At 38.4% G+C, this 21,871-nt stretch overlaps 1 protein-coding gene and 1 pseudogene across 1 annotated transcript; both read right to left on the bottom strand.

The window, feature by feature from the left end:
- Nucleotides 1–954: 954 nt before the first annotated feature.
- LOC107809220 (protein CHUP1, chloroplastic-like) lies at nucleotides 955–8,334 on the bottom strand. The gene is made up of 2 exons (XM_016633813.2): nucleotides 8,215–8,334; nucleotides 955–1,847 (listed from the first exon to the last, which is right to left on the bottom strand). Exons 1-2 carry the CDS (start codon nucleotides 8,296–8,298, stop codon nucleotides 1,233–1,235), a joined length of 699 nt encoding a protein of 232 aa, XP_016489299.1. The 5' UTR covers nucleotides 8,299–8,334; the 3' UTR covers nucleotides 955–1,232.
- A 7,400-nt stretch (nucleotides 8,335–15,734) lies between these two features.
- On the bottom strand, nucleotides 15,735–20,672 carry LOC107786679 (putative late blight resistance protein homolog R1B-14; annotated as a pseudogene).
- Nucleotides 20,673–21,871: the final 1,199 nt, after the last annotated feature.

Here is a 21,871-nt window from a genome sequence, read left to right as displayed (position 1 = left end):
AAACCCAATGTGTCAAAATATTTAGCTGCAAAGGACAACTCGCTCTTGCATTTATCCTTTGACGAAAACGCTAAAGGCAACTAATAACTCTCGGTCTCCTATCTAAGCCTAGGCAAAAACCTATTGAACTTGAGAATCTAAGCCTAGGCAAAAACGTAGGAACAACTTATAATTTTGAACAATATATAACAAATTATTAGTATTACTCCATTTGTTTCATATGTGGCACTATTTGACTAATCACGGAATCTATCTTCTATCTATGTATTATATAGAAGAGGCAAAGACACCATAGTAAGCCAAGTGGCAATATAATAAAAAGTCACTTGATAATTTTAGGACAAAATTAGTAATGTTAGGTGATAATTAGTTTCTTTTCAAATTTAAATTTTAAAAAAGAAAATCTATCTATCTACATATAATAGGAGAGTCAAAGACATCATAGTACGCCAAGTGACAACATAATAAAAAGTTACTTTGCAATTTTAGTTTAAAAATAAATAAATTATGCACTATATGTTATTGATAATTAGTTACTATTTTTGAATTTGAATTTAAACATAGAAGAAAAGTCTAATTTGAATTTTAAATAGTTACAAGCAACATAGTAAAAATATAAAAATCAAGCTCTTACATCTTTAGTTGTCTAGAATACAGTGCTATAGAGTTAACTAATTAGACATTATTATAAGGTTTAAGCACAAATAGTGCCTGATTTATTTTCTAGCGCCATAGCGGCAGCCTTCTTAGTGCCAGCGCTGTGGCGCTGGAATTAGCTGAAAAGCCACTGCTGCTTTCCCCTTCTTCTAGAGCTCAGTCCAAATTCAATAGTGCTCACTACATGGGTCTATTCTTTTTCTTTTCCAAATATCATCCTAATTAACTCTGAGCTAAACCCAAAAAGCTTTCCACACATTCCAATGTACTTTGAACATCTCATATGATCAAAAACAGTCCAAAAAACAACATTTAAGTATGTTGCATAACTTTCATAACCTAAGTGGCACAGCAACTAGAGAATGATTCGGGGTATCACAGAAGTTCGTATATCACACAACTCAAAATATTTAATTCAAGTAGTCAAACCCAAAAAAAAAAACCTATATAATCCAAGAAAATCTTGTACTCTAATGTGGGGCAGTTCTGCTGTTTCGGAACAGGTGATGGCTACAGTGTAACATCCATTCCTCATCATGTGGTCTTGCTTGGACAAAAGATCTTGGGATTCATCTTTACTCTTGCCCAATTAATCTCTTCAACTTGGAATAAAACTGGGAGTTTTGACTGGAATTGCGATATCTTCCAGAGGAACTATCATTCACAGTAATATCATTGTCTTCACTCCCAGGAGAGGACGGAAGCGACAAACTGCTTGCAAGATCTGTATCCCACTGGTCACATTCTGATGCTGCACATTCTAAGATCAACTGTTTGGCCTTCTCCTCCGATTTTGGGCTTAAAGTGTCCCTAAGATCACATTCTGATGCTGCATATTCTAACTTAGGTCTTGGATTGTTCCAAATTTCATGACGTAAGATTGCAGCAAGTGAACGAAGATAAACGACCTCTTCGACATCACTGTACTCGTCCTTCTGATGTCCTAATAGACTCAGAAGATATCCACTTGTATCCGTATCAATTACCCGTTTCCTCAGCTTAGCTAATATTTCTTCATGAAGTTGTGGATTCCGAAGTTCTAGGCGTAATTCTGCGGTAATTAACCGAAGACACTCTACCTCTTCAACATCACTGTATCTGTTCTTCTGACGTCCTAATAGTTTAAGAAGATCCTCATCTGTATGCGTTAAACTAGTTACCCCTTTCCTCACCTCAGCAGCAATTTTATACTGCAGCAGTTTAGAAAAGAAGAAAGTAATATGCAAACCGCAAAAGATCACGCAATCAAACTTATCAGAATACTCTATCTCCAATAGTCAGTGGGATTGAAACACAATTGTGAGAACGAAAGAAAGTAATGAACACAAGAGCAAAAGCAAAATATAAAAACAATAAATAAATGTGAACGTAAACACGATAAAATAGAAAAATGGCCCATTTAAATATAGTTTCCATCAGACTCAACCACCTACATAGTTAAGGAACAGTATCCCCTTCTCAACGTAATTGACTGAACATTTTGGAATTCATCGAGGCAACTTGGTTGTAGAGATTTACTTAACTTAGTTTACTCGAAATTCTTCGCCAACATAGAAGCCAGCTATTTAGTTTCAGCTGTAGTTTCATCAAATACTGTTATTCGGCAACAAAAAGAGCCAAAAAGTAACAAAGGCAAGGTATTGACTATGGAGTTCTACGCTAAAAAGAAAACGAGAACATCATTCTTAACACATTGGGCACCAGTAGGAACATCTCTACTGAACCATTTCAATAGTACAGGTGCTGCCATGTCACGAAGAACGACCATGGAACTAATGGATGACTTCTTTCAGCTTGATCGGAATCGATCCCATGATTGAATAGCAGGGGAATCCTGAACTAGACACAACAGGATCAATTGACTTTGCAAATCTAATTGTGTGCAAGCATCTTTTCCTTTTATTTTTTAGTTTGGCACTACGCCGTCACGGACTGAAGCAAGTTCCCAGAGATTTTTTTCACTTGTTTCAGCACTCTATTGTGCTCTAAAGGGATTACATGTCATTTAAAATGCGTTTGCTAACAAGTGAATCCTTTTACAAAGTGATTACAGAAAATGAGTAACAAGAGCAGGGGCGAAGTTAGAGTGTCCGTTACGGATTCGGCTAAACCTAGTAGCTTTCATTCAAACTTTATATTTATCGTTAAAAATTCATTGATTATGTATAAATTTTTTTTGCAGAACCCAGTAACTTAATATAATTAGAATTTCGAACCTATACGCTTGAAATTTTGGCTCCGCCTCTCGTAGAGAGGCCATTTTCCGTGTAAATAATATGAGAATAATGTTGAAGTTTGGCAAAATGCCAAAGTCCCACATTGGTTGGGAGTTAAGTTTGGAGGGGATTTTTCCCCTATAAAAGAAGGCCTAATGTTTAAGATTGAGACACACCTCTCATTTGCCTTCTCATCTGTTTAAGGCATTTGTATCTTCTCTCTTTAGTATTATTTCACTTGTATTTTGGAGTGGAATAAAATATTTGGTTGTGTCCGAGGAGTAGGCAGAATTAGCCGAACCTCGTAAATTCTGGTGTTCCCTTTATTATTGCTTTATTGTCTTATTTATTATTTGGTGGCTGTCATAATTTTTGGTATAGTAGTTGTGACTTATTCACACTCTATACATTTGGCTTCCGCAACAATTGGTATCAGAGCCAAGGTACTGTCTAAGTATGCTCTGTGGTTGCAGCATAGTCTGATCTTCCACATCAGAAAAGATTTATCTTGGTAACTGAGTCAAGGTTCTGTCTGAGTATGCTCTGTGGTTGCAGCTTAGTCTGATCTTCCACACTAGAAAGGAAATAATCTTGATTTGTGTCGTCAACTATTAAATAATATTTGTGTCAAAGATGGGAGACAATAAACAAGAAGAATCTACATCAAGTGTCAACAATACGTCATCATTGGCATCTTCGCTTATGACAAGAATTGTGTCAAATGCGAAATTTGCGGTCGAAATATTTGACGGGTCCGGACATTTTGGGATGTGGCAAGGCGAGGTTCTAGATGTCCTTTTTCAACAAGGGCTAGATCTGGCCATTGAAGAAAAGAAACCAGATGTTATTGGAGAAGAAGATTGGAGAATTATCAACCGTGTTGCTTGCGGTACCATTCGATCCTACCTTGCTAGAGAGCAGAAATATCCATACACAAAGGAAACTTCTGCATGTAAATTATGGAAAGCACTGGAGGATAAATTTTTGAAGAAAAACAGTCAAAATAAATTGTACATGAAGAAGAGACTGTTTCACTTCACCTATGTTCCTGGTACCACGATGAATGAACATATCACCAGTTTCAATAAGTTGGTTACAGATTTGCAAAATATGGATACAACTTATGATGATGGTGACTTGGCCTTGATGTTGTTGGCGTCACTTCCTGATGAGTACGAGCACCTTGAAACTACTCTACTCCATGGAAATGACGAAGTTTCTCTCAGAGAAGTTTGTTCGGCTTTGTACAGCTATGAACAAAGAAAGCGAGAAAAACAGAAGGGCGGAGAAGGAGAAGCACTATTTGTGAGGGGTCGTCCTCAAAATCAAACGAGGACAAAGAAGGGAAGATCCAAGTCAAGATCCAGACCCAGCAAAGATGAATGTGCCTTTTGTCGAGAAAAAGGGCACTGGAAGAAAGACTGTCCGAAGTTGAAGAATAAGGCCAAACATAACAATGGAAAGGCCATTATGGATTCAAATGTAGCTGATTGTGATGATTCAGACTTCTCATTAGTTACAACAGAGTCATCAACATCTTCAGACATATGGTTGATGGACTCGGCTTGTAGCTATCATATGTGTCCCAACAGGGACTGGTTCGTGGAATTTCAAGAAGGAGAATATGGAGTCGTCCACACAGCGGATAACAGCCCTCTTACCTCATATGGCATTGGTTCAATACGATTAAGGAACCATGATGGAATGATCAGAACATTGATAGATGTTCGATATGTACCGGATTTGAAGAAGAATCTCATCTCTGTGGGAGCCCTAGAATCAAAAGGGTTCAAAATCATTGCAGAAAATGGAGTGATGAGAGTATGCTCCGGTGCACTAGTGGTAATGAAGGCTAATCGGAAGAATAATAATATGTACCGCTATCGTGGCAGTACAGTTATTGGGACAGCGACAGTGACATCCAGTGACGACAAAGAGGCAGAAGCAACCAAGCTATGGCACATGCGCTTGGGACATGCTGGAGGAAAATCCTTGAAAACTCTATCAGATCAAGGATTGTTAAAAGGAGTAAAGGCTTGCAACTTGGAGTTTTGTGAGCATTGTGTCAAAGGGAAACAGACAAGGGTTAAATTTGGTACAGCGATCCATAATACTAAAGGCATTTTGGATTATGTACACTCTGATGTTTGGGGTCCTTCCAAAACACCTTCATTGGGTGGGAAACACTATTTTGTAACCTTTGTTGATGATTTTTCTCGAAGAGTGTGGGTGTATACAATGAAAAACAAAGATGAAGTGCTGGGAATTTTTCTCAAATGGAAGACGATGGTGGAGAATCAAACAGGCAGGAGGATCAAGTGTATTCGCACAGACAATGGAGGTGAATACAAAAATGATCATTTCAATAAGGTCTGTGAAAATGATGGCATCGTCCGACACTTCACTGTTAGACATACACCACAACAGAATGGAGTGGCAGAACGTATGAACCGGACCTTGCTGGAGAAGGTACGGTGTATGTTGTCCAATGCTGGCTTGGGCAAAGAATTTTGGGCTGAGGCAATTACATATGCATGCCACCTCATTAATCGTCTACCATCTGCTGCTATTGATGGCAAAACACCATTTGAAAAATGGTACGGAAAACCTGCTGTAGATTATAACTCTTTGCACGTGTTTGGCTCAACTGCATATTATCATGTGACGGAGTCAAAATTGGATCCAAGGGCAAAAAAGGCTATTTTTATGGGAATTACTTCTGGAGTCAAAGGATATCGCTTATGGTGCCCTATGACAAAGAAAGTAATATTCAGCAGAGATGTTACCTTTGATGAATTTGCTATGGTAAATAAGGTAACAGAAGATACCAAACAAAATGAAGGTGCTTCTAAGCAGGTGGAGTTTGAGGGAAAATTTATTTTTCCTACACAAGAAGCAGAGGAGGAAACAAATGAAGATTACCCTCTGGAAGGAGAGCCAGTAGAGGAGATTCCAACTCAGGAATCTCAACAACAACTTGAATCAATAGCAACCAGCAGGCCAAAAAGAACAATAACGAAACCTGTTCGTCTCATAGAGACGGTTGCTTGTGCAACCTCAATTGTAGCTGATGATGTTCCTACTACTTATAAAGACGCTGTTCAAAGTTCAGAAGAAGATAAGTGGAGGATTGCCATGAATGATGAGATACAGTCCCTTCATCAGAATCATACATGGAGATTGGCCAATCTCCCGAAGGGAAAGAAAGCAATTGGGTGCAAATGGGTATTTGCAAAGAAGGAAGGATTTCCTAACCAAGTAGATGTTCGCTACAAAGCAAGATTGGTGGCCAAAGGATATGCTCAAAAGGAGGGAATTGATTACAATGAAGTGTTTTCTCCAGTTGTAAAACATTCCTCCATTAGAATTATGTTGGCTTTGGTAGCACAATTGGATTTGGAACTAGTTCAGATGGATGTAAAAACTGCGTTTTTACATGGAAACTTGGAGGAGGAAATCTACATGACTCAGCCAGAAGGATTCAAAGTTGCTGGAAAAGAAAATATGGTGTGCAAACTTGAAAAATCGTTGTACGGATTGAAACAATCTTCTAGACAATGGTACAAGCGATTTGACGAGTTTATGTTGCGGCAAGGGTACAAGAGAAGCAAATACGATCATTGTGTGTATTTGCACAAGCTTAAAGATGGTTCCTTTGTATATCTTCTCCTATATGTTGATGATATGTTGATAGCTTCTAAGAATTCGGAAGAAATTGATAAGTTGAAGATTCAACTGAAGAAGGAGTTCGAGATGAAGGATTTGGGTGAGGCAAAGAAAATTCTTGGCATGGAGATAATTAGAGATAGACGTTCAAAGAAACTCTGTTTATCTCAAAAGGAATATTTGAAGAGAGTACTTCAACGTTTTGGCATAGATGACAAGACTAAGCCAGTTAGTACTCCACTTGCTTCCCATTTTAAGCTAAGTACTACTATGTCGCCAATGGATGAAGCTGAACGAGAGTATATGTCAAAGGTACCATACGCAAATGTTGTTGGTAGCTTGATGTATGCAATGGTTTGCACAAGGCCTGGCATTTCACAAGCTGTTGGAGTTATTAGCAGATATATGCACAATCCAGGGAAGGAGCATTGGCAAGCTGTGAAGTGGATTCTACGGTATATTCATAATACTGTAGATGTCGGGTTAGTTTTTGAGCAGGAAGACAATCAGTCTGTAGTTGGATATTGTGACTCAGATTTTGCGGGTGATATGGACAAACGAAGATCAACTACTGGTTATGTGTTTACTTTTGCAAAGGCACCAGTTAGTTGGAAGTCTACTTTGCAGTCAACAGTTGCTTTGTCTACAACAGAGGCAGAGTACATGGCTATTACAGATGCTGTGAAAGAGGCAATTTGGCTTCAAGGATTGCTAAAGGAGCTTGGTGTTGAACAAAAAGGTATCACAATTTTTTGTGATAGTCAAAGTGCTATTCAATTAGCAAAGAACCAAGTTTATCATGCAAGGACGAAGCACATTGATGTTCGGTATCATTTCGTACGAGAAATCATAGAAGAAGGTGGAGTCACGGTGAAGAAAATTCATACTACAGAGAATCCTGCTGATATGCTGACAAAGGTGGTGACTGCGGTCAAGTTTCAACATTGTTTGGATTTGATCAACATTGTTGAACACTGAAGATTGAAGATGAAGACACAACCAAAATTTGTTATTGAGAGAGAATTGAAAATGTGGAATTTTGCCAAGGTGGAGATTTGTTGAAGTTTGGCAAAATGCCAAAGTCCCACATTGGTTGGGAGTTAAGTTTGGAGGGGATTTTTCCCCTATAAAAGAAGGCCTAATGTTTAGGATTGAGACACACCTCTCATTTGCCTTCTCATCTGTTTAAGGCATTTGTATCTTCTCTCTTTAGTATTATTTCACTTGTATTTTGGAGTGGAATAAAATATTTGGTTGTGTCCGAGGAGTAGGCAGAATTAGCCGAACCTCGTAAATTCTGGTGTTCCCTTTATTATTGCTTTATTGTCTTATTTATTATTTGGTGGCTGTCATAATTTTTGGTATAGTAGTTGTGACTTATTCACACTCTATACATTTGGCTTCCGCAACAAATAATAATGCAAATTAGAATAACCAGGTTTTCTCACTTGTCTAAACTAATGCATTATTTATTTAACTTGACCATGCATTCAGTAACAAATGGATGAATTAGTAACAAAGGCACATTGCATTTTGTTATATGCCTTCTTGACCAGCAAAGTGTGTGAGATATGCGTGAGAAGGGAAAAACAAAAGATATGTACTAGAAAAAGAAAACGACAAAATGAAGGTAAATTGCAAAACGGCGGATAAAGCAAGATTTATTTGCACTTACACCCATATTGCTCATTTGATTATATGTCATATCTGAGCCGTAGGTGGAAACAATAGCAGCTTCTTCATCTTCTTCACCACCCATGTCGAAATATTGTACTGCAACTCGCACACCAGTGAATAGTTATTAGAAGTGGGAAAGACAAAGAAATAACCACAGCCAAGGTCTATTATTATAACTTATAAGCACATAAGTTTACTTGCCTCCAGTATTGTAGGTGCGGACCACAAGAACTTCATTTCCCATGCTTTGTTGTTCTTCTAGAATTTCCTCTGCAGAAGTAACGACAGCTTGGCTACAATGATGCAACTCAATCAATTTTAATGTGGGAATATCCCCAATTTCTGCAGGAATCTCCTTCAACTTATAACAATGCCTTATGACTAGACACTCAAGGTTAGGAAGACTATCACTGGTTGCTTTCCATTGCACCAAGTTCGTCATCAAAATGTGTAGCAACTTGAGTTTCTTGAAACCCCCTTCGCTTAAATTCCAATTGGTCCCTTGAATAGCAAAATATTTTAGTCTGAGCATCTCAAGATTGGGTAAGCGACCAAGCATTGTCATATCCGTCCACAGTAAATGTGTTCCTACGAGTGTCAAACTCTTCAGGTTGGTTGGGAAAACTGTCACGACCCATTTTCTAAACAAGCCGGGACCGGCACTCGATCACTAAACCTGACCGGGCGAACCATCTCTGCTGATCAAATCTATTATAACTTCAAACTTTATATGCAACAAGTTAATACTCCAACCAAATACTTTTGATTAATATAAATATTTAAATAAAGCAACTCCAAAACTTTATACGTACTAACTACCAAATTTATTCTAAGTTATTATAATAAAAAAAACATCTAAATCTTAACCCATTGACTATGTCTATGAAGCCTCTACTGATAAACTGACGCACTGCTCAGGACATGAGATTTCCTGGCCAGGTCTCTAAATAAACAAAGAAATAGCTAAATGAAAATGACTCTAAGAATACTCCACGAACAAAAGCGGAGCTCACCAATATCACTGGAAGGGAAGGAAATCCTAACTCGTAACCTGCTCGCCTGCAAATCCAGTTCCTATGTTGTACCGCAGACCAACGTAGGTTCCCAAAAGAGAACGTCAGTACCATCCACTGTACTCAGTGAGTCTCAACAACAGGGGGAGAAACTTTAATAACACATACGTTACAAGCAAAGGTTCTAAATGCATGTAAAACATAAAGCTTATAAGAATAATTCTAAAATAATTGCATAATAGCAATTTATGAATATTCTAAAAGAAATTCTTTTCCTTTTTCTTTCTTTGAAAAAAAAATACTTCACTTTATACTTTGGGAGTTCCAACTATCCTGACTTAATTCTGTCTCAGACACCGTGTGATCGGCACGGGTTCGATCCCAACCTGATCGAATAGGCCCAATCCACGAGGTGCCACTCGCTTCATGGTTCTCAGCGCTCATGTATCATACCTTAGCATGGCTAAGTAAATTCTCAGCAACGAGACCCTCGGCTCGTATGCTCCCTACTTTGGCACAAGTAGTTTCAGGAAGTCAACGCCTTGGTCAGGACCCTCGGCCTGGACGATGACCTCTTCTCAGAATAAAGGATACTCCCCAAAAATCTTTTCTTTCTAAAACTTCTTATTGTGACTTTTCAAGTCTAAATCCTTTCTTTATAGAACATTATGTACATGTTCATATTGGTGTCCTTAAATGTAAAGCATGGCATAAGAATGAAATAAACATATAAAAATATTTTCAAAGATTCTCTTCTTCATAATTTTCAACATGAAAATAGCATATAAGAACAACACAAAAATTTGAAAATTTAAGCACATATAGCGTAATAGACCATCTAAACTTTTGCTAGAACAAATTCTACATTAATGGGCTCACTCGCTCTAATTAAATAAAGATAAACTCTTTTAAGCAATTCATCAAACACCTTGTATGCGTGCTTTTGTGAGTTAAACCACTTTAGTAAAGGGTTATATCAACTCACCTCAAAACTCCTTGAGCCAATACGTAGACCCCAGTCCAATCGACACCAGTCAAACAATCGATTCTACAACAACCGGTGTATTTTGATCAATTTTAAAGTACTACACCTAATTATGAAATTTATTAATGATATAGAGGAAGAAGGGATTTAGCTATTCAATTCTTACCTATTACTACTGTAGGGTAATTGACAATAAGGGATTTTACATACCTGAGTTCAAGAATAAGTGAGTTGTGAAGAACCCTAGTATTTTTCGTTGCCTGCGTGCTCGGTTTCGTGAGCGAACAGAACTTAGTGTTCTGTTTTTTTCGTGGCCTCTGCTTTCTGCTTTTCACGATGGAAGTTTTTTGGTTAAGGCTTCAAGAGCCTTTGTCTTTAAGTGCCCATTTTATGGGTTTTTAGGCCCTTTCCCTTTTTTTTTTTGTAACTAATAATTAATGATACCCACCTTTAATAAATAATAATATTTTCCTAATTGTATATCCAATTATTTATGAGTGTGTGTGTGTGTATATATATTTATGTATATTCACTATTAACAAGAAAAATAATAATAATAATAATAATTTAATTCTATAATTAGTGTATCTTGAAACTATTATAAATTTGAGGAGTGTTACAATTTTCCCTCCTTAAAAACATTCGTCCTCGAATGTTGCTAGGCCCTTATTCTTAAGCTAACAATCATTCCTTAGGTCCTTGAACCTCTTAAATTTTCTTAGCACTACTCACTTTTCCAAGGGACTTAACGTTTTTGGCTAGCTCCCTAAATTTTCAAAAATTTCGGTAGAGTTTCCCTTGTAAATTGGACTATCCAAAAAAATATCTCTGTCACAAATACCACAACTACACCAACAACAACCAAATATACCATAACAGGCCATTCATAGGCACCATACACAACCCATAAATTAATTACTCACACTCCGGCAAGGAGGTACCACAATAACTAACAATTATCTGAAGCACAACACTTTAGCAAAAGTAAATCACTTTAATGAATTAAATATACTCTAGCGTAAACTAAATCACTACAACAACTAAATATAATCTAGGAAGGACATAAACACTTGCTAACTTGTATTTAATAAATGGAATATAAATGTAACACCGAACTTAGGTTCACATATCTTTTTCCTCAAATAAATATGGCTCATATCTTTCTCGACCTCCCATGTATCCTCTTTTGAATCATGATTACTCCACAAAACTTTTACCGATGCTAAATCTTTTGTTCTCAACTTTCTTACTTGCCTATCGAGAATTTCTATAGGTACCTCTTCATAAATCAAGCCTTCTTTAATTTCTATAGTATCAGCAGGTATTATATGCGAGTCATCATGAATGTACTTTCTAAGCATAGACACATGAAAGACAAGATGAATAGAGGACAACTCAATGGGTAGCGCTAGCTTATAAGCCACGTTTCCTTTCTTTTCTAGAATTTCATAAGGTCTGATAAATCTAGGGCTAAGTTTCCCTTTCTTACCAAACCTCATAACTCCTTTCATTGGTGAAACTTTCAAAAACACCTTATCACCAACCATGAACTCTAACTCACGATGCCTCTTGTCAGAATAAGACTTTTGACGACTCTGAGCCTCTTTAAGTCTTTCTCTAATTAGCTGAACTTTCTCCAAGGCCTCACAAACAAACTCTGGACCAATCAACGGCACCTCTGCTGGTTCAAACCAACCTACCGGAGACCTACATCTCCGCCCATACAATGCTTCATACGGAGCCATACCAATGCTGGCTTGGTTGCTGTTATTGTAAGCAAATTCTATAAGTGGCAAGTGATCATCCCAATTACCTTCAAAATCTATAACACACGCACGCATCATATTTTTGAGAGTCTGAATGGTCCTTTCTGCCTGGCCATCGGTCTGTGGATGAAAAGCGGTGCTTAAATTGACCTTGGTACCTAATCTTTTCTGAAATGCCTGCCAAAAATTTGTCGTGAACTGAGGGCCTCTGTCAGATATGATTGAAACTGGAGTACCATGCAATCGGACTATTTCTTTTATGTACAACTGCGCATACTGCTCTGCGGAGTCTGTCGTCTTTACTGGTAGGAAATGCGCGGACTTTGTCAGTCGGTCTACAATAACCCAAATTGAATCATGTTTACGGTATGTGCGAGGTAGACCTACTACGAAATCCATATTAATCATCTCCCACTTCCACTGTGGTATCTCTATATCTTGAGCTAGGCCACCAGGCCTCTGATGCTCGGCTTTGACTTGCTGACAATTTAAACATTTAGCCACATGATCTGCTACTTGTTTCTTCATGCCTTTCCACCAATACAACTCTTTCAAATCTAGATACATTTTGGTAGCACCTGGGTGGATAGAATACCTCGAACTGTGAGCTTCCTCCATTATGGCCTTCCTAAGACCATCTACATCAGGCACACATAACCGATCATTCAACTTCAAAACTCCGTCACTTCCTAGAATGAAAACAGTGATTTCTTTGCTTCTGACTCCTTCTTTTAATTTCACTAAGTACGAATCTTCGTCTTGCTTAGCCTTAACATGCGCAACAAGGGAGGATTGCGCTAAGGCATAAGCAGTTATGTCTCCTTCTTCGGTCTCATCCAATCTAATTCCATCATTTGCTAGTTTTTGAATTTCTCGACCCAAAGATCGCCTTTGTACTGCAAGATGGGCCAAGACACCCATTGATTTCCTACTAAGTGCATCTGCTACCACATTAGCTTTGCCCGGGTGATAAAGGATATTGATGTCATAATCCTTCAATAGCTCGAGCCACCTTCTCTGTCTCAAATTTAGTTCTTTTTGCTTGAAAATGTACTGGAGGCTTTTATGATCTGTAAACACTTCAGAATGCTCACCACAAAGGTGGTGTCGCCATATTTTTAATGCAAACACAACTGCTGCAAGCTCCAAGTCGTGTGTGAGGTAGTTCTTTTCATGATTCTTTAACTGCCTGGAAGCATAAGCAATAACTTTTCCATTTTGCATAAGAACACAACCAAGGCCCACTCTGGAGGCATCACAATACACTGTGAACCCACCCGAACCTGTTGGCAAGGTTAGCACAGGTGGAGTGGTCAACCTCTTCTTTAACTCTTGAAAACTCTGCTCACAAGCGTCTGACCATTGGAACTTAACTGCTTTCTGAGTCAACTTAGTTAATGGAGCTGCAAGTGAGGAAAACCCCTCTACAAACCTTCTATAGTAGCCAGCTAACCCCAAGAAACTCCTAATTTCAGTTGGCGTTGTCGGCCTGGGCCAGTTCTTGACTGCTTCTGTCTTCTGAGGGTCTACTTTTATTCCTTCACTAGATACCACGTGGCCTAAGAATGCTACTGACTGCAACCAGAACTCACATTTTGAAAACTTGGCATAAAGCTCATTCTCCTTCAAGGTCTGCAAGGCTATTCTAAGGTGTTCTGCATGTTCTTCCTTGCTCTTAGAGTATACCAAAATATCGTCTATAAACACGATAATAAAGATATCCAGGAATGGCTTGAAAACTCTGTTCATGAGGTCCATGAATGCAGCTGGAGCATTTGTCAACCCGAAGGACATTACTAGAAATTCATAGTGCCCGTAACGAGTTCTAAAGGCTGTTTTAGATATGTCCTCCTTTCTGATTCTCAACTGATGGTATCCCGACCTCAAGTCTATTTTTGAAAAGTACTTTGCACCCTAAAGTTGATCAAATAAATCATCAATTCTTGGCAGTGGGTACTTGTTCTTAATGGTAACTTATTCAACTGCCGATAGTAGACACACATTCTGAGAGACCCATCTTTCTTTTTGACAAACAGGACCAGGGCACCCCACGGTGAAACACTCGGCCTGATGAAGCCCTTGTCAAGAAGGTCTTTCAACTGTTCTCTCAACTCATTAAGTTCTGCTGGAGCCATCCTATAGGGAGGTATAGATATGGGCTGAGTGCCTGGCATGAGATCAATGCCGAAGTCTATGATTCTTCCGGGAGGAAGTCCGGGAAGGTCATCTGGGAAAACTTCTGGAAATTCTCTAACAATTGGCACTGACTGAAGAGCTGGTGGTTCTGATTCTGGATTAATAATGTGAGCCAAATAGGCGAGACACCCCTTACCGATCATTCGTTGTGCCTTAAGATAAGAAATAAACTTACCTACAAGCGATGCTGAACTACCCTTCCACTCTAAGACTTCTTCATTTGGAAATTGGAACCTGACTATCTTGGCATGACAATCTAACATGGCATAGCAGGAAGACAACCAATCCATACCCATGATCACATCAAAATCCACCATTTCTAACTCTATGAGATCAGCTTTGGTGTTGCGACCTTGGACTGAAACTATACAGCCTCTATAGACTCTGGTGACTTTTACTGACTCGCCAACTGGAGTAGATACTAGGAATGGCTCACTAAGTTGTTCAGGTTCTAGTCCGAGGTTAATTGCAAAGTATGGAGTCACATATGAAAATGTTGAACCTGGATCCATTATGGCATAAGCATTATGTGAGCAGACTAAAAGTATACCTGTAATAACTTCTGCAGATGCCTCTGCACTCTGACGATCAAGTGTAGCAAATATTGCCCCCCTCCCTGAGTAACTCGGTCTGCACCTTTGCCTACTCCATGCCCGGACTGATTATGAGAACCACGAGCCTGAGGCGGTGCAACTGCAGTAGCTGAGGAACTAGAAGGACGAGTTGATCCACCACTGAACTTACGTTGCAACTTTGGGCAGTTGGCCTTTATATGACCAATGTCTCCACAATGGTAGCAACCATGAAACCCGAGCTTGTACTGACCTGAATGTTGCCGCTTACATGTTCCACAAATACTTTGCTGGTGTGAATGTTGCTCAACATTACTCTGGCTATGTGAGGATGATGTCCTAAAATTCTGATTCTGGCGAGACTGATTTCCATTATTCTGAGTACGTCTGAAGGAAGACCCACCACCTGACGGATGACTGAACTGAGCTGGTGCTAATGACTCCTTATTAGAGGAATTCCTTCCGCCTCCGCTAGATGTACCATTAAACCTGCCCGTTGTCCGGGATTTCTTGTTATGCTCTTTCTCTTCTCTCCTTTGTTGTCTGTCTTTTTCTAAGTGCTTGGCGAACCCCACAACAGATGAGAAAGCTGTCATTCCTACCGCTGCAGCTGATGTCGTATCCTTAATGTGGTAAGCCAAACCGCCAACAAACCTGCAAATCTTTGTTTTTTCTGTCTTAACCATGTGGGGAGCATGCTTAGCTAACCTTATGAATTCCATGTAGTACTCTTGCACACTTTTATTCCCTTGCGTGAGCTGTTCGAACTCTGTAGCCTTAGCTGCTATATCCTCTTCTGAGATAAAGTTAGCCATAAAGGCCTCTTCAAATTCTTCCCAAGTAGGTGGACCATCATCTTCATCTCTCTCTTTTTCCCACATCTCAAACCAAGCGCCAGCCACATCTCTAAGCTGGTAAGCAGCCAGCTCCACAGCTTTGTCATCAAATACTTTCATCACTCGGAGGGCTTTCTTAACACCCTCCATCTATAACATTGGATCTTCATCAACTATAGAACCATGGAACACTTGAGGACTCAACTTCAGAAATTCATTCACTCTTGAGGGCTCAGAATTGTTCTGCCTATTTGTTTGAAGTGGAATCTTATCTCTTTTCTCATTCTGGTTGGCCATAAAGGCCTTAAACATCTCCATAGCACTGTTGACTGCATTGAACATCTGACCCACCTCTGGGGATATAGTTGTTTGAGTCGGAGCTGCTGTTGGGGTTGGCGTTGGATCCTGAGGTACTTGCTCATCATGCTCCACCCCTTCTTCATGTTTAACCTGGGGTACTTGAACCCCCCTTGTGGATTTACCCTTCCTTTTCTGAGTTCGAGCCTTTTAAGTTATGCCTTGAGCCACAATAGTAGCAATAGTTTCTTGAGCAGCATCCGGAGTGTCGGTGTCAGAGTTGCAAGTACGAGCCATTTCTGCGAGTTTAGGAGAAAAGAATACATAAGATAATTTCTTAGAGGTAGGCTCTACTGCACGATCTAAAGTATGAAAAAAAAATATTTTTCCTAAATGCTTGTAGCCTCCTGTTTATAAGTATGGCGCGCTTCATACACATAAACAAGACTCTACTAACACGGCTTCATAGACCCCTAGGACTCCATAAACCTGGCTCTGATACCAAGTTTGTCACGACCCATTTTCTAAACAAGCCGGGACCGGCACTCGATCACTAAACCTGACCGAGCGAACCATCTCTGTTGATCAAATCTATTATAACTTCAAACTTTATATGCAACAAGTTAATACTCCAACCAAATACTTTTGATTAATGTAAATATTTAAATAAATCAACTCCAAAACTTTATACGTACTAACTACCAAATTTATGCTAAGTTATTATAATAAAAAAAACATCTAAATCTTAACCCATTGACTATGTCTATGAAGCCTCTACTGATAAACTGACGCACTGCTCAAGACATGAGATTTCCTGGCCAGGTCTCTAAATAAACAAAGAAATGGCTAAATGAAAATGACTCTAAGAATACTCCACGAACAAAAGCGGAGCTCACCAATATCACTGGAAGGGAAGGAAATCCTAACTCGTAACCTGCTCGCCTGCAAATCCAGTTCCTACGTTTTACCACAGACCAACGTAGGTTCCTAAAAGAGAACGTCAGTACCATCCACTGTACTCAGTGAGTCTCAAAAACAGGGAGAGAAACTTTAATAACAAAATGCATGTAAAACATAAAGCTTATAAGAATAATTCTAAAATAATTGCATAATAGCAATTTATGAATATTCTAAAAGAAATTCTTTTCCTTTTTCTTTCTTTGAAAAAAAATACTTCACTTTATACTTTGGGAGTTCCAACTATCCTGACTTAATTCTGTCTCAGTCACCGTGTGATCGGCACGGGTTCGATCCCAACCTGATCAAATAGGCCCAATCCACGATGTGCCACTCGCTTCATGGTTCTCAGCGCTCAAGTATCATACCTTAGCATGGCTAAGTAAATTCTCAGCAACGAGACCCTCGACTCGTATGCTCCCTACTTTGGCACAAGTAGTTTCAGGAAGTCAATGCCTTGGTCAGGACCCTCGGCCTGGACGATGACCCCTTCTCAGAATAAAGGATACTCCCCAAAAATCTTTTCTTTCTAAAACTTCTTCTTGTGACTTTTCAAGTCTAAATCTTTTCTTTATAGAACATTATGTACATGCTCATATTGGTGTCCTTAAATGTAAAGCATGTCATAAGAATGAAATAAACATATAAAATTATGTTCAAAGATTCTCTTCTTCATAATTTTCAACATGAAAATAGCATATAAGAACAACACAAAAATCTGAAAATTTAAGCACATATAGCGTAATAGATCATCTAAACTTTTGCTAGAACAAATTCTACATTAATGGGTACTCACTCGCTCTAATTAAATAAAGATAAACTCTTTTAAGCAATTCATCAAACACCTTGTATGCGTGCTTTTGTGAGTTAAACCACTTTAGTAAAGGGTTATATCAACTCACCTCAAAACTCCTTGAGCCAATACGTAGACCCCAGTCCAATCGACACCAGTCAAACAATCGATTCTACAACAACCGGTGTATTTTGATCAATTTTAAAGTACTACACCTAATTATGAAATTTATTGATGATATAGAGGAAGAAGGGATTTAGCTATTCAATTCTTACCTATTACTACTGTAGGGTAATTGACAATAAGGGATTTTACATACCTGAGTTCAAGAATAAGTGAGTTGTGAAGAACCCTAGTATTTTTCGTTGCCTGCGTGCTCGGTTTCGTGAGCGAACAGAACTTTATGTTTTTCACGATGGAAGTTTTTTGGTTAAGGCTTCAAGAGCCTTTGTCTTTAAGTGCCCATTTTATGGGTTTTTTTAGGCCCTTTTCCCTTTTTCTTTTTTTTGTAACTAATAATTAATGATACCCACCTTTAATAAATAATAATATTTTCCTAATTGTATATCCAATTATTTATGAGTGTGTGTGTATATATATATATATTCACTATTAACAAGAAAAATAATAATAATAATAATTTAATTCTATAATTAGTGTATCTTGAAACTATTATAAATTTGAGGAGTGTTACAAAAACTTCCCATAGCAGACCAGGCAGCATTTGGAAAAACTCTACGGAAGAGGGAATTGCTAGCTGAATTCTTAGCTTCTGGAGATCAGCTAAGCAAATCAGACTATCAATAAGCTTAGACCATTCATGATTATCTGGATGGATCAATACTCCCAGCTTCTTTATTTTAGGGGCTGCTGTAAGAACTTCTATCCAGTTGGAATTTGCAGCGGGTATTGAATCAAGTGTTTCCAAGTTCTGAAGACCCAAAATATTTTCTTCCTTTGGAGGAGCATGCACATACATTCCCCCAGAATAGATGTATCTCAAACTTGACATCTTCCAAATTTCCGATGGCAGGGATAATTCATCTCCAACTGGATGAACAATCAGCGTCTGTAGATTCCACAGATTGGATATTGATGCGGGAACATTGGTACAAGTAGTACAGGCAACGTATCTCAAGTGTATTAGCTGTGTTATGTCACAAGGAAAACTTGAAAAGCGAATACATTCTACATCCAATATCCTTAGCAGTTGAAAACGAGAATCTACTATTTTGCAGCACAGATAGTCAAGGTAAAATGTATGGGATACACCCAGGCATAAGATTGCCCGAACAGAATTCAAATTACCTTTCTCCAAGTCAAGATTCTGGTTATTTAAAGCATCTGGATTCAAACACATTTTGCGTTCAATCTCCATACCTTCAGAGGACACATCAAAACATTTAGTTATGATATTAAAAAACTTCTCAGCTTTTCCTTCTTTCAAGCATAATTGTCGAAGGAGGTCATGAATTCTGCAAGTTCTTAATTTACCATTGGCTCGCTGTCTACTAGCCAAAATCAAACTTCTACTAACGAGATCCTCTAAAGACTCTTCCGCTACATCTTCCAACATTTTATCACTCTTTGTGTTTAGAAAACCCTCAGCAACCCAAATTCTAATCAACTTATCTGCAGGAATCTCTGCATCTTCGAGGAAAGCTCCCGTATAAAGAAAGCACGCTTTTAAGCTAGGAGGCAACCAGTTGTAACTCAACGACAATATTGCTAAACAATGCTCAGTGGTGGAACCTACATGTGAAACCACATTTTCAGCAACTTTTTTCCAATCTTCATATGTCCTATTCATTTTGGAGAGAAGCCCACCAATGACAACAAGCGAGAGGGGTAATCCTTGACAATGTTTTGCCATCTGCTTCCCTATTTCCTCCAACTGAGGAGGACAGTCTTCCTTTCCAAATACCTTGTCAGACAGCAAAGTTCAACCATCTTCAAAATTAAGGAAAGGCATGTGATGGGGAGGGCAACCATTACCAGCACAATCAGCTACTTCTAGAAGCCTAGTAGTTATCATGATTCGACTTCCATTATTATCATCAGGAAATGATCTTTTAACTAGGTCCCAGGCCTCTATACTCCATAAATCATCCATAACTATCAAATATCTTTTGCCTTTTAATTTTCTATATAAGTGCTCTAATAATTGGTCATAGCTCTTGTCATGATATACTGCAGTCACATCAGAAGTACCAAAGCTTAAAACATTTATAAGAATTTCTCTTGCTTCATATTCTTGAGAAATAGTAACCCATGAAGAAACATCAAAACGAAATAATACTGATGGATTGCTAAAAACTTGCCTGGCAAGAGTTGTCTTACCCATACCGCCCATGCCAACAATTGAAACAATATTAAGCTCCCGCGCTTGCCCAATGAGTCGATCTCTTATGTCGTTGAAGTCATCCTCCATGCCAATGAGAGTAATTTCCTCATCCAAAACATCCCTAGACGAGAAGTTGTTGCTGGCTGTTCTTTGATGTGTAGGTGGTCATTCTTGAACTTCATCACCTCTCCTTGTATTGAATCCATTACATTTGCTATTTGCTTCAACTCGTCATAAAGGTTACAACGAGCATTGTTTTTATCATTTTTAGTGTTAGCCACTTGGATACTTCTTAAGCACAAATCAACAGTATCTTCTGCTTTATAAGCTGCATCTCTAATCTTTCTCTCCAAAAAAGTCAACCATTCTTGATCATTGATCCGATTTCCAATATCCACAAGGAAAGTTTGCAAGAAAACCAGTGTTTCATAGAGAGAATCAAGGGGTCCCCGAATATTTTCAGGAATCAAAGTTGGATTGAATTGCAGGACTTGCTCAAGAGTTGTCATTAGTGAAGTTATAACAGCATAAGCCATCTTTGTCTCTCTCGCCAGATCTGTTTCGGTGCTTTTCAGTGAAGTTATATCAGCAAATACTTAGGAAAATGCATAAATGTTTCTTACTCCGCCCCACAAACCAAGTAGTATTTTTTTATTGGATTTACTTGTGGGTTTCTTTAAGAAGCACGAGAGCGTAATTTAAGGGTCTGTAAGTTCATGAACTCGTGCTACCCATATGAGATTGAGAGTTTATACAAGTTTACACAGGAATCTTGATTTCATTAATGATTTCTAATTTGTAAACATTTAACCAAACAAAAAATTAAAATTATTAAATTATTGTCCGCTCAGCTCAATACTCGTTACTTACGACATTGTAATACGCTGCACCTCAAACAACCAACTTGAACATGTTTAAAACTTCTGACTAGTAAGTGGGAGTCTAATTGTAGTAACCAAAAATGGAATTTTTAACTCCTGTAGCAAAGGTTAACACTTTATTTATTTTAAATAAATATCATTTAAAAAAATTATATTTTATAGATACCTTTTAAGGTTTATTGCTGTGAGCACGTGATTTTTGTTTACACGACAATTACTCCAAAAGAAATTAAAAAAATAAAACAAATGGTTTTGTTGTACAATTTTTGGAGTTTACGTGGCACTTTTGGCAGTTATTTGTAGTGTTGTTTGTGATTGTTTAGTATCGTCGAACAAAATACAAAAAATATGTACGTCACATGTTGAGTTTAGGATGTCATTCTACTATTAGGAATTAATCAAACCATAATTTGGTTATTAAAAGGAAAATCACAAAATATGCATCTTTTATTCTACTTGTTGTCATTGAGTGATTTTATTTTAATTAAATGTTTAATGTGAGTGATAACTGTTTGTTTGAGTATTAATTAATATATGTATGGTTTTAGTTTGATTTTTACAATTTAGTTAGTAATTTTGTGTGAATTAGAAATCAAAAGAAGAAAAGAATTGGTTTTTATAGGATAAATCAGAATTGGGCCAGTTTCAGACCCAAAAATCAGGCCCAAACTCATTAACCCAGTCCGGTCCCAGACGCAAAAGGAAACGACACCGTTTTTGGCACCCTCCATCTGAACCGTTGGTCAAACAGATCCAACGGTCCAGGTCAGGCCTGTCACTAGTCCAAACGACGTCGTCTCTTTAAGTTAAGAGATCAAAGCCGTTGATCACTAATGATCCAACGGCCAAAAATCCAACCTCCGTCCCGTATATAAACCTCCCCTTTCACCCTGCGCCCTAAGCCAAACCCCCCCTCCCTTGAGTCGTCTCCCTCACCAGACCCAAACCCCACGAAACCCTAGCGCCACCCCCCTTTCCCCTCACTGTAAACCCGGCGGCAACAACGCCGGTGACC

This window comes from Nicotiana tabacum, chromosome 16 (genome assembly GCF_000715075.1).
Source record: "Nicotiana tabacum cultivar K326 chromosome 16, ASM71507v2, whole genome shotgun sequence".
In the NCBI taxonomy this organism is placed as follows: domain Eukaryota; kingdom Viridiplantae; phylum Streptophyta; class Magnoliopsida; order Solanales; family Solanaceae; genus Nicotiana; species Nicotiana tabacum.
The sequence above is the reverse complement of the archived record's forward strand: the minus strand, read 5'-3'. Positions and strand labels throughout refer to the sequence as shown.